The 14,186-nt window shown below is 41.6% G+C and overlaps 1 protein-coding gene across 16 annotated transcripts in view; it reads right to left on the bottom strand.

The window, feature by feature from the left end:
• Window positions 1-14,186, bottom strand: part of abi3bpa (ABI family, member 3 (NESH) binding protein a) — a 365,809-nt gene that overhangs the window by 179,148 nt on the left and 172,475 nt on the right. For 15 of the 16 annotated variants that reach the window (XM_086006969.1, XM_086006965.1, XM_086006953.1 and 12 more), the window contains 3 exons: window positions 12,430-12,522; window positions 2,848-2,937; window positions 1,703-1,792 (listed from right to left, as the gene is read on the bottom strand). The exons of the other annotated variant lie outside the window; for it this stretch is intronic. In XM_086006969.1, the coding sequence (XP_085863095.1) occupies window positions 1,703-1,792; window positions 2,848-2,937; window positions 12,430-12,522 (273 nt within the window). The remainder of the gene's footprint in view (window positions 1-1,702; window positions 1,793-2,847; window positions 2,938-12,429; window positions 12,523-14,186) is intronic. 16 annotated transcript variants of the gene reach the window in all.

The raw sequence follows: 14,186 nt of genomic DNA, 5'->3' as shown, positions 1-14,186 counted from the left end.
ACCCCAGAAAACATCAGGCAGTCTGCATTTCACACCTGTATCAGGGAGGTGACAACTGCTACATTCTGTAGGGAAAACACCTTTATCACTATTCCTGCGGAAAGAGAGACAAGCTACAAAGGGCACACAGCTTCCACTAGATAGCAGGACACCCTTTAGAGCAAAATCACCCATGGTACTCAAATTATTTTTCAAGTGGAGCATCAGGGCTCTTCATACCAGCCCCGTGGCATTCATGAAGGGAAAGGATTGGCACTCAATTAATGTTCATGGTGTATCTGACCACAGCAACATCATTCTGCATGTAAGTGGCTCTTATTCAGCCATGATGCTTTCATGGTGCAGAATTCCATGGTGCCTGCATTATTTGAAGGAGAAGAATCACTCGAGAAATGGATCTCAAGAGAATGGACCTGTCTTCTGTATCCCTATATGCTGATCCCAATGAGAAACCCCTAACAGCACAGGAGCACCTCAGCCAAGGCAACTCAGCCTCTGTTTGCTGTTCTTTGGTTGCCACCTTCTCCTTGAAGAAAAATCTGCTACGGAACTCACGCACAACAAAAGAGCGTGAGCAAAAGGGCAATGATTGTGCACGATGCTTGGCATGGTAACTCCCAGGAGGTATGGAAGTTCTCAATTAAGCTAGGGCCATGTTTGATGGGTCCCACAAGAAATGCATGCTAAGGTAAGGAGCACACTAACCTTCATGTTAATACTGATAACTAGAGCACTTCTGCCCCAACTGTAGCCAGGTATGAGAGACCGGAGTGACTGCATTGCCATGCTTAGCAGCCTCCCTTCATGCAACTGGCACCTCTGCTTTTATTGGATGGAGGTCTTCAGCCCCAATTGGTGCACGTCATGCAGCAGCACCTCCAATTCACAGCATCAGAGGGAGCAGTACTACCCATACATTTCCACCATGGTGTTGTGAATCATTATTCCAATTTTCTCTTATATGGCAAGCTGAAACCTTTTAAGACCCATTCCCTTCCTGAAATTCGCACTCTCCATCCAAACTGAGCGAGCTTTTCCTATTAAGATTGTGAGGAACGGGCCTTAGATCACAAAAATCAATGTGGCCCACCCCCTGTGACGTGGGTGTATGTAGCACAGTTTTTGCAGGGATTGCGAAATTGAAGCTTTAATGTATTAAGCTTTATTATAACTAAACTCAATAAGATACACAGTTTAGTACCCATACAACATAACTTGAGCAAACAGAGTGCACTACATGAAACTAAAAGCAACATGGCATCTACCCTACACTGTCACCAATTGGCATAATTTTAATCCACGCCCTGAAGTTCAGAACATTTGAGTGATGCTCTGCAATAGGACGTATGTATAAATATTTATTCTATTTCTAATTTGGATAACTGTTGCAAATAAGCCTTAGCAGCACAGTGTGTAACGTTTATGGCTTCCACATATCTGAATTATGCCTTTGGGCTTTAATTTTTGTCTATATCTATATGACATTTTATCAGTTCACTTCAAGATGGTCAGGTAGTAGAAAAGATATAAAGATGAATACATTAAAAAAAATTAAATAGAATTCTTATTTAAGGAATTTCACAGACCATTAACAGAAACATCAAAAATGGATGGCAAAAGACACGAGGAATTGGTACCAATAAGTCGCATTTTATATGATTCACATGACATAATAGTCATACTCAAGTATTTCTGGAAATACCTGTGAATTCTTTCACTGTTGTGCTATCATGTTCAGCAGGAGGGGTTGGACTGAACAGATATGAAACATCGGTGGCTGGCAGCTCATGGTCTGTAATTCATAAGAAACCAAATACCAAAATGATAATAGTATTCCTGAAAAAAATTGTCTATAATTGGATATACACGTCAGACACAATGGTGTAAAACACTGACTAAAGTCTTCTGTACTCACAGTGCTTTGGCCATGCAATACACCTCATGTAATTATGGTGCAAATAACTGCAAAATATTCATCAAGAGATTCCTCGGGGCTACCCATTATACACCTCTAAATCAGAAGAGCTGTATAATGGACAGCTGATCCGATATTGCCTGTTTTACACTATCGCTAAAAGTTAAAATTACCCCCCAATATATGGACTAGGCAATTCACTGCCAGTGAGTTGATTAAATATTCATGGCCTTCAGGATATTCTGGCTGCTATTCTATGTCAACCTATTTTCTAATTAATTTAAGAGATGAGCTTATTAAAGGGTAATTTTAGTGAAACTATGTTCCCGGCACAGAGCCTGACTTGACAGGAGAGTGATTTGGAGAAACAGGCATGTAGGTCTGTGTCTCCAATGCCCAATTCATTATGACTGGAAAATTAGAAGTGCTATGAATCAGGCACACTGACCCCTGAACCCGTTTCTCTGATCTGCACTCCCATCGAGCAAGACCCTGCTGGAGCAAAGCCTCAATGAAGCCCTTTAACAAATCTCCAAGCAAGGTAACATTAGTGACCACTTAAAGCAGGAATGAGGAGTTAGTAATTTTACTGCCATTTGATCAAACATATGTATAAATAATGACTGATGTTGCTTTCTTTTCTAAACCTCTAATCACTGATATACCTAGCATTTTTGGGGTGATAATTTAACTTCTGCTGTTAGAAAATAGCCAGCTATAAAGTTAACATCTTCAAGCAAAGTCACTGGCAAAGCTAAAACTTCCTATCAGCGAAGAAAACAGCACACAAAGGAATGTAGTATGAGAGTATGTTAAGCACTCATATGTGAACTTTGCTGCTCAAAAGTTCTATCCTATACAATTATACACAAAATAAAATATAGCAACCTTATATGCACCATATGTACTTATTTTCACATTATGGAAAATACCTGTAGTACCCCGATGATCAGGTGTATCAAATTCAGATACTGATTTTAAATTGAAGAGGGAAGAATTTTCAACTGACGGTGGATTATGCTCTGTAATGGACAACAAAAGAAATGGATAAAATAATGATGGCCTTAACCAATTTCATAGATTTTTTTGATACAATCACAGGATGTATAAATAAGGGGAATATGACTGATGTTGATTTTCATTGGCATTTTATAAGTAAAGGGGAAAAAATTTGGTTGGTTTGCACCTCCCGTTAGCACCTTAAGAGGGCGCTAATGGGGCGCAAAGCAACTAGCGCCCAGGTGCGGCGATGTTTGTGCCGCTCGCGAAATTGACCAGACATTTTGCAGCGGCGCTAAACACTACTGCCATGATCTCCTGCGCCTGTAGATCGTGATGTCAGTCGAGCGTGTAACGCCCCGGACCGGATATTGAGTGGCACTCCCTGCCTTACCGCCTGCCGCTAGCAACGACAGGTTGAGGGGAGCGTTTTGCAGTCGGGAAGGGACTGGGGGAGCGCTATTTAAAGGCAACCGGTTCCTGCCTTTTTTTTCGGCGACATTTTTGCACCATGCATTCTGAGTGAGTGAGAGAGAGAGACTTCTGGAGATATTTAACGTGTTGAGGAATTTTGGGTACTGAGCAGCACTTTGCAGGTTCATTTTGATTTGACCTTCCTTGCATCAATTTAGAAGAGACTATGGGGGCTGCACTCTGAGCTCTTTCCCTGGGCCTCTCCTTTGTTCTTTCCAGCAGAATTGATGTACAGGTCTCTCCAGGCCAAGATTCAAGGCTGCAATGAGCAAGGTGTGGATAGAGAACAAGATCGACCCTCCCTTTAAGAACTGGCCGGCGCCAGTGTGTCTGTGTTCCATTGCTGAATGACATCATATGAGCTTCGCCAGCGCTCTGAGGTAGCGCCTCGCTCCTCGGCGTTAGCACCTTAAGAGAGGTGTGTAGCGCCTGATTTAATGCTCCAATCACCTCCAGGGGTGATAGAAGCCAAGTTTTCAGTCGGAGGCGATAATTAGCCCCAGGCGCTAAACTTTGCGCCCGGCCGATAATTGCGCCCCAAACGGGGCGATACCGAATTTCTCCCCCAAAGTGTTTACCAAGGAAGAGGACTTTGCCAAAGCTATGGTAAACGAGAAGGTTGCCAGGATACTGGATGAGATAAAAATAAATAAAGAGGGGGTACTAGGAAGGCTGGCAGTACTTAAAGTGGATAAGTCACCTGATCCGGATGGGATGCATCCTAGGTTGCTGAGGGAAGCAACAGTAGAAATTGTGGAGGTGCTGGCCACAATCTTCCAATTCTCCTTAGATACAGGGCTGGTGCCAAAGGTCTGGAGGATTGCAAATGTTATACCCTTGTTCAAAAAAGGGGAGAAGGATAAACCTGGCAATTATAGGCCAGTCAGTTTAATGTCGGTGGTGGGGATGTTTTTAGAAACAATAATCCGGGAGAAAATTAACAGCCACTTGGACAAATACGAACGAATAAAGGAGAGTCAGCACAGATTTGTTACGGGCAAATCATAATTGACTAACTTGATTGAGTTTTTTTTAATGAGGTAACAGAGAGGGTGGATGAGGTCAGTGCAGTTGATGTTGTGTATATGAACGTTCAAAAGGAGTTTGATAAAGTATAACATATTAGGCTTGTTAGCAAAATTGAAGCCCATGGGATTAAAAGGGGCAGTAGCAGCATGGATACAAAATTGGCTAAGGGATAGAAAACAGAGATGTGGTGAATGGCTGCTTTCAGACTGGAGGGAGGTATACAGTGGCGCTCCCCAGGGTTCAGTACTAGGACCACTGCTGTTTTTGACGTACATTAATGACTTGGACTTGTGGGTACAGGGCACAATTTGAAATTTGCAGATGACACGAAACTTGGAAATGTAGTAAACAGTGAGGAGGATAGCAATAGAATTCAAGAGGACATAGATAGGCTGGTGGAATGGGTGGATACATGGCAGATGAAATTCAATGCAGAAAAGTCTGAGATGATACATTTTGGTAGGAAGAATAAGGAGAGACAATACACACTAAATGGTCCAAGTTTAAAGGGGGTGCAAGAAGAGAGACCCGGGGGTGCTTGTGTACAAATCTTTGAAGGTGGCAGGACAGGTTAACAAAGTAGTTAATAAAGCAAATGGGATCCTGGGCTTTATGCATAGAGTACAAAAGCCAGGAAGTTATGCTAAACCTATATAAAAAACTACTTTGGCCCCAGCTGGAATATTGTGTCAATTCTGGGCACCACACTTTAGGAAGGACATGAAGGTTTTGGAGAGAGTACAGGAGAGATTTACTAGAATGGTTCCAAGATTGAGGGATTACATTTATGTGGATAGACTGGAGAAGCTGGGGTTGTTCTCCTTGGAGCAGAGAAGGCTAAGAGGAGATTTGATAGAGGTGTTTAAAATCATGAAGGGTTTAGATAGAGTAAATAAAGAGAAACTGTTTCCAATGGCTGAAGGTTTGATTAACCAGAGGGCACAGATTTAAAGTGATTGGCAAAAGAACCAGCGGCGACATGAGGGAAAACTTTTTGACACTGACTGGTTAGGATTTGGAATGCGCTGCCTGATAGGGTGGTGGATACAGATTCAAAAGTATATTCAAAAGGGAATTGGATAAATATTTGAAGGAGAAAAAAATTGCAAGGATATGGGGAAAGAGCGGAGGAGTGGAACTAACTGGAATCTCTTAAAAAGAGCCGGCGCGGACTTGATGGGCCAAATGGCCTTCCTCTGTGTTGTACTATTCTATGCTAAGAGACTTGTTCAAAAAACAAAGACACGTGGTATTAACGGCATTGAAATTGCATGGATAGAGGGGTGGCTAGAGGGACAGAAAGCCAAGGGTAGGGGAAAACTGATGTTATGTGGATTGGCCTGCTGTGGGTAGAGTTGAGCCCTAGGGATTGGTGCTGGGGCCACTTTGTTTTTCATTTATATAGAAATTTGAATTATAGGCAAATTTTGCTTATGATACCAAATTATAAAATATGGCAGACTGTGAGGAAGAAGGCAGGAGATTGCCGAAGGGCGTAGACACGTTAGTGGAAAGGTGTCACCAATGGAGTTGAATTCAAAGATATTTGACTATGGTGCATTCTGGGAAAAACAACCGTGGAAGGAAATATAACCTAAATGTTACTAGCACAGACTGGGGACTGTATCTCTGATCGCTTTGGTCTATATGCCTCAGTGCTACAGTAGATGGTACATTTATCCATAGACCTATTGAAGGAGCTCCACCTTTTCCATTCTTGTGTCAGTGAGAATTTTGAAAGACGGAGAGGCAGCAACCTAAACCTGGCTTTGGCTGATGAACATACAAAAAGGAACAATAACTACAGCAACTACTGAGACTTCTGATTCACATCTTCCCTGAGACCTTCACAGCCTCTAGAGTAAGGACAACCCCTCTCCATTCATTTATGTTTAATTCAAACCCATGTCACAGCTGTGAGAAAACAGCATCCTAACATACTCCTAAACCACGTACCCTTCCATTTGATGTTTTTGACATCAACACGTCATGGAATTTGCATAATCCATAACATTTTTCAAATCATTGCTGGAATGAAGGTCATAATCAAACTGAAAAAAAGAGCAAGGCACAAAGTCGGTGGTGTGGTTGCCACACGGGCCTGAATCAGGAGGCTCATCACATTTTGGGCCTCAGGCCTCATCTTAATATTACAGGTGAGCTGTGGGCACCTATCAGGCATCCAGAGGCAGCTTGCTGACTTGGTTGGGACCAATCTGGGTTGACTGCCATGCTAGCAGCTACACTTGGGTAGGTCCTTGGAGGGGGAGGGGGAATGGGAATGGGAGCGCCCAAGGTCCAATTTCACCCCAAAGACTTGAGAAAGTAATGGGGCAGTAATTCCTCCCCAAACGCGTGAGTACGGAAGGGGTACTCACGCGTCTGGCCGGAGGAAATGCCGGTTTTCAGCATGCACAGCGCATGTGCTGAAAACCGGCATTTCCTCTCCTCTAACCCAAGAGGTGAAGAGGCTAGCGTGTGCGCTGTAGGGGGCAGCGCGTGCATCTTGGATTTCCTCTGTTTTGGGGGATTTGCGCATATGTAAAGGCCTCCGGTCTTTACGCTTGTAAAAAGCACACGTAAGTATTTATTTTTACAGGTAAGTGGTGTTTTAGTGCAATTTAGAATTTTTTTTCCACAGGTTTATTATTTAAAAGAATCTACAATAAGGTAAGTTTAGTTTTAGACCCTTTTTATTAAAAATTTATTTTTTTCAAAAAAAAAAATTGTTTAAATTATTTTTTTAAACTTATTTATACTTAATTTAATGATTGGGATGTTTTTTTAATTTTTATTTAAAGTTTAAATAGTGTTTTGGGCCCCCGTAGTTTTCATGAGTTTGACAGCTCTTACTGTCAAACTCATGAATGAGTTTCCCCTCCCCTGATTGGCTGCACAGTGCTCACCTGATCCCAGCCGGCACATCGCACTAACTACGCCGCTGGATCAGGTTAGCACAGCGCGCCGACAGCTGAACCAGGCCTGTGACAGGAAATGCAAGCAGGCCCGGGCTTCAGATGTCGGCACGCAGGGTGAGTGCAGATCGGGGGCCTGCACGCGCGGCAAGCCCCCGATCTAATTTCAGGGCCAATATATTTTATTGCAGCATACTAATTCAGTCTAGCCCAAAGCTATATAGGTTTAAACATGTTCTAAGTGGTGACTACAGCACACTGAACACATGCTCAAAATTCACATTGACATTTGTGCAGTATTGTGCATTATTTTTCGCAGAAATGGTTACAGCTGTGCCTTACATCTGTTGTTAGAATTTCTGTGTAATAGCAACAAGCTTCAACACATCATTGAAAACAAAATTAAATTATTATAGAACTGCCAGTTCCTGTTCTGCATTTTAAAAGAAGAGAACAGGAACTGCTGTTCTACATTAATTCATCTGTTTTGATAAAAGTGTCTGAACTTGCTGTCATTGGTTCATCGCAAATATGAGGTCGTTCCTTCAACAGATTCTTAGCACAGATGTAAGTGTTGCCATGAGTAATTTCCAACAAAGAATGGATTCAGGGATTGCATGAGCTAATTAAAACACTGGGTGTGGTTTATAACTTGCACGTCTTGTGAAGACGGATTGGAATAACAAGAAAAATGAATTTAAGCCATTATATCCACCGTGTAGCTGGTACAGGTGAAAAGCATGAAACTGCATTCAATTTAATCGTATTCATTTATTTGTCACTCTGTCCTTATGGATTCTCAAAGAGTGGAGGAAATAGAATATAGTCTTTATCTCCCATACAAAATAACACATACGTTGCTGTAGCCCTATGTCAGGCACACCTGGGAAGTAAAGGAAGTTGATTCTGTGAAAGGGGAGAAGCTGCAGAATGAACTACTCTGGTTCTAACACTGGCACAATTCTTTATGTCAGCCACAAACTTATGGACAGTTCCCCCAATGCCTTAATTCAGATCATTAAAACAGATTGTAAAGAACAATGGTCCTAACACCGACTACTTCAGGACTCCACTAGTAACTGGTCTCAACACAGAAGCATTAATAACTCTCTGCCCACATCAATGCAACCAATTCCCTCTCCAACCCAGGATCTGCCCTCCAATCTCATAGGATTCTAACTTATATAGTAACCTATAGTGCGGCATCATGTCAAAAGATTTTTGAAAATCCATGTATACAATGTCAACTGCTCTACCTTCATCCACCAACTTAGGATCTTCTTCAAAATATTCAACTAGGTTGGCGAGACCTTTTTTTCCAAAAGCCAGGTTCACAGTCTCTAATAATCACCTTCTCTGTAAAGGTGGTCATACAGTCTATCTTTAATGATCCCTTCTCGCAACTTATCTATAATTGAAATCAAGCTAATAGGCTTATAATTTCCCACAGATGCTGCCTGACCTGCCGAGAATTTCCAGCATTTTCTGGTTTTTATTTAATTTATAATTTCCCGGTTCTGACTTGTTGCCCTTTTTGAATATTGGCACAACTGAAGCCTTCCTCCGGTCCCTGGGATCAATCCCGGACTCCAGCGAGCTGTTGAATATATAAGCAAGGGGCCCACTTAGCACAGCTCCCATTTCTTTGACCACCCTCAGTTGAATGCTGTTAATACCCGCTGCCCTATTTATTTTAAGACTCCTTGTTTTTTTCAAGATTATATCTGCATCTACTTAGTCACATAGAACTTTTATATTAATTGAACACTGCATTAGAATCATAGAATGATTACAGCACAGAAGGAGGCCATTTGGTCCCTCTGCCTGTGTCGGATCTTTGAAAGAGCTATCCAATTAATCCCACTCCCCTGCTCGTTCCCCATAACCCTGCAAATTTTTCCACTTCAAATATTTATCCACTTCAAATATTTATCCAATTTTATTTTGAAAGTTATTATTGATTCTGCTTCCTCCACCCTTTCAGGCAGTGCATTCCCTGAACAACTCGCTGCGTCAACAATTTTCCCCCCATTGTGCCTCTGGTTCTTTTGCCAATCACTTTAAATCTGTGTCCTCTGGTTCCTGACCCTTCTGCCACTGGAAGCAGTTTCTCCTTATTTACTTGTTCAAAACCGTTCATGATTTTGAACATCTCTATCAAATTGTCCCTTAAACTTCTCTGCTCTAAGGAGAACCACCCCGGTTTCTCTAGTCTCTCTACAAAACTGAAGTCTTTCATCCCTGGTACCATCCTCGTAAATCTCCTCTGCACCCTCTCTAAGGCCTAATTATCCTTCCCTCAGCAATCTAGGATGCTTCCCATCCGGACTGGGTGACATTTCTACTTTAAGCGCTGCCAACCTTTTTAGATTTAGAAATAGTAGATGCATTGCTGATCATCTTCCAACATTCGATGGAATCTGGAACCGTACCCATGGATTGGAGGGTAGCTAATGTTACCCCACTATTCAAAAAAGGTGGTAGGGAGAAAACGGGGAATTACAGACCGGTAAGCCTGATATCGGTAGTGGGGAAAATGCTAGAGTCCATTATAAAAGATGTAATAACAGAGCACTTGGAAGATAGTGACAGGATCGGACAAAGTCAACATGGATTTACAAAAGGTAAATCATGCTTGACTAATCTAATGGAATTTTTTGAGGATGTAACTGGTAAAATAGATGAGGGAGAACCAGTGGATGTGGTATATTTGGACTTTCAGAAGGCTTTCGATAAGGTCCCACATAAGAGATTAGCGTGTAAAGTTAAGGCACATGGGATTGGGGGCAAGGTATTGACTTGGATAGAAAACTGGTTGGCAGACAGAAAGCAAAGAGTTGGAATAAACTGGTCTTTTTCCGAGTGGCAGGCAGTGACTAGTGGGGTACCGCAGGGATCAGTCCTTGGACCCCAGCTATTCACAATATATATTAATGATCTAGACAAGGGAACTAGATGTAATATCTCCAAATTTGCAGACGACACAAAGCTGGGTGGGCGTGTGTGCTATGAGGAGGATGCCGAGAAACTCCAGGATGATTTGGACAGGTTGGGTGATTGGGCAGAAGCATGGCAGATGCAATATAACGTGGATAAATGTGAGGTTATCCACTTTGGTGGCAAAAACAGGAAGGCAGATTATTATCTGAATGGCAATAGATTGGGAGAAGGGGAAGTGCAACGAGACCTGGGTGTCCTTGTGCACCAGTCGCTGAAGGTAAGCATGCAGGTGCAGCAGGCGGTTAAGAAGGCAAATGGTATGTTGGCCTTTGTAGCGAGAGGGTTTGAGTACAGGAACAAGGATGTCTTGCTGCAGTTGTACAGGGCCTTGGTGAGACCACATCTGGAGTATTGTGTGCAGTTTTGGTCGCCTTATCTGAGGAAGGATGTTCTTGCCATGGAAGGAGTTCAGCGAAGATTCACCAGGCTGATACCTGGGATGGCAGGAATGACTTATGAGGAGAGATTGGGTCGATTGGGCTTGTACTCACTGAAGTTTAGAAGAATGAGAGGGGATCTCATTGAAACATATAAAATTCTGACAGGACTGGACAAACTAGATGCAGGAAAGATGTTCCCGATGGTCGGGGAGTCCAGAACCAGGGGTCACAGTCTAAGGACAAGGGGTAGGCCATTTAGGACAGAAATGAGGAGGAATTTCTTCACCCAGAGAGTGGTGAACCTGTGGAATTCTCTACCACAGAAGGCAGTAGAGGCCAATTCATTAAATATATTTAAGAAGGAGTTGGATATATTTCTTAAGGCTAAAGGGATCAAGGGGTATGGGGAGAAGGCAGGGACAGGGTACTGAATTTGGATGATCAGCCATGATCACATTGAATGGCGGAGCAGGCTCGAGGGGCCGAATGGCCTACTCCTGCTCCTATCTTCTATGTTTCTATGTTTTAGTACCTCCTCTTTATCTATATTTCTTTAGCATTACGTTAATTTATGTTATCATCAAACAACAGCATTACCTGTTCTATTCCCTTAACTATGTGTCAGGGTGTCTCCTTTCCAGGCTAAAAAGCACAAGTTTCTTCAGTACTTCCTCATAAATCAGATCCAACATTAGGAATCAGCCTCATAGTCCTCTCAGTACTGTAGAGTATGATCACAACTTCCTCTGACTTGTACTCTACTGATTTGGCTATATAGTTCAACATTCTATTAGCTTTGTTGATTGCTGCTCTTCGGTGCTTGGACATGTTGAGTGTTAGTTGAGTCTTCTCTGAATGATGAAGCAGTCATGCATTACATTTACCAATCGCTGACTCTGCACCACTTGGGTTTTTCCCAATTCATATTTGGTTGATTGAGGTCTCCAATGAATAATCTTTCCTGTCCTCGCCTTTATTATTTATTCATAGAACAAACCTTCCTTCTTCTAGTGTTAACCCTGTGCCTTGTAGCATACCCCTCATGTTAACTTGGGTTTTTTTTTTGCATTTGAGATGTCTAACCAAAGTAGTTCATTACATAGCTTATCTCCTCCTACAGGATCAACATCAGTTACCTCCCAGTTGTCCCTTAGATATATGACTAAACCCCCTCCATTTCGGACCATTTTGTCCTTTCTGAACACTCTATACTCCTGAATGTTACATTTATTTCATCCTCTGTGTTTATAAATATTTTGGATATTCCCACCACATTGTAATTCCCCACTGTCATCACTGCCTTAAATTCTGTCATCTTATTTCTAATGCTCCTAGCATTCATGTATAAACATATTGTTGTAAATTTTGCTCCTTTCATGTTCCCCAGCATTTGCTTTCTTCCTGGCTTCCAATGCTTTTATGTTTCATTGGGATTCTGTGTCCATACCCACCTGTTGACTGCTTTGGGCAGAAGTAGGTCAACCAACTGTAGGCATTAGACAAGTAGGTCAAGCACTCCAGGTACTAACGTGATCGGAGTGTCTGAGGCATAAAGAAAACTACTAATATTGAGCCTTGGAAAAATAGTTAGATCAGCACAAGACCAGATAAGCTGAATGGTCTATGATTTTTTCCTATATTCTTAAAAGATACCAACAATTTACATTATCAAACAAAAGCTATGTGCATTTTGCTGCGTATTGATTATTGAAATTACCTGTGAATGGCTGTTGGCCCTTGACCTCAACAGTAGCAATTGGATCTGAAGTGATGAAAAGTTTACTGGTGGTGGAGGATGATACCTCGGGTTCTAGCATGTACATTGAAAAAATAAAAACATTTCTTTGATTGAGAAAATTAGCTAACATCATTGTAACTTTAGTAGAAGAGAACGTGCAACTCGTGGCATAGCCAACTGTGTTTCACCATTCAAAACAAACCTCAAGGAAAAACATAGGGTTTATTGTGTATTATCTAAGCAGAAAAAGTAAAAGATGACTGAAAAACCTTAGGCTTGGGGGTTTAATTTGGTTCGAGTTAAGCCAGTGAAAATTCACTGACCAAAATAAGCATTTCTTCCAAGGCACCTATGTTTCAACTGCCACTGCAACTACCATAGACCTAAATTTATTACCATATGGTCTAATATTCATGCCACCTACCCAATAAAACTTCTCCATTGACAAGACTGGTGTCCTACCTTTACTCATGATTTTTTCACTGTAGATTTCTTCAATGCGGATTTCCTCCAGGTTCTATAATGGACCTCCTCTGCCAGTTGGTCCAGATTTCCTCTGAGGAATACTTTTCCTACCTGGGTAGATGCTCATGGTTTTCTTAAGCTGACATTGTAGGACTTTTGGCAACTTTCCACTGGTAGTTGCTCCAGTCTCCTAGATCAACACTTCAGATTTTCTTATTGACAGTGAAAGCTTTGCCCAGATGCTTCAGAGTTCTGGATAATTGCTCCACAGTTGGTCTAACACTCTCCCTAGGCTGCAGAGAATGCTGATTTCCAAACCTTACTACATGCTCCAGACACAGGGTGAGATAAATTCTGAACTGGCGAATCCCCAACAAACTCTCCAAGCACAGTACAACCACAACTCTCTGCTTTCCTCAATGGCCACTCCAAACCCTAGTCCATGCTAACTTTTCACAAAATAACATTTTACAAAAGAGAAATCCATTACCACTTTTTTGAGACAAATGAACTAAAATAGTTGAAGATTTTGGTCTTGCTGAGATACAATGCCGAGCCAAGTAATTCTCAGGAGGGACAAGTTTTCAGTGATAAATCCAAACAAACGCCCCACTGCATTTACTGTAAATATATCAGCAATTATTCAGTTTGAATATTTGGAATTTAATCTGTCCCATTATGAAAATGGTATTACATTTGTGAAGGTGGATATTTTCTTTCTTAGGCCATTCTGCACAAGCACAATGCTATTTTAAAATCTATAGCACCCAAACTTCAGTCACCTCCATTTAGTCAGGTTTCTGGTTTCAACACCCTGAGGAACAGAGCGGGTGCTGTGCCCAAATAAATATGCTTCACTTTAACATATTGGTTAAACCCCAAACATAATAGCTAGTAACCAAGCAATGTGCTTCATGCAAACAAACAACACTTTTTACAGTGAGAACATAGTGTATTGACAACTCAGACAAATACCATGATTAAAAAAAGGGTGCGGGATAGGACCAGTAAGGAAAGGAGCAGCAAATTGATATAGAAAAGCAATCTTTTCAAGCACATTGATTAATCTCTAATTTAGATACTGTATCAAAGTGAAATTAACTGTGATTGTCATGCTATACAGTTCTTGCATGTGTTCAATTAGACACAATTTATGGACCAAGCAATTTGCTTTACAAAAGCATCTAGATTCATATCTCTTATGAAATAGTGGCCAGAAAGTACAATGTGTAGCATCCCAGTGTTTTCAGAATATAGAAGAATAATTAATG

This window comes from Somniosus microcephalus, chromosome 14, assembly GCF_052327205.1.
Source record: "Somniosus microcephalus isolate GS21.2 chromosome 14, FLI_Smic_1.0, whole genome shotgun sequence".
Lineage (NCBI taxonomy): Eukaryota > Metazoa > Chordata > Chondrichthyes > Squaliformes > Somniosidae > Somniosus > Somniosus microcephalus.
This window is presented reverse-complemented; position numbering and strand designations above follow the sequence as displayed.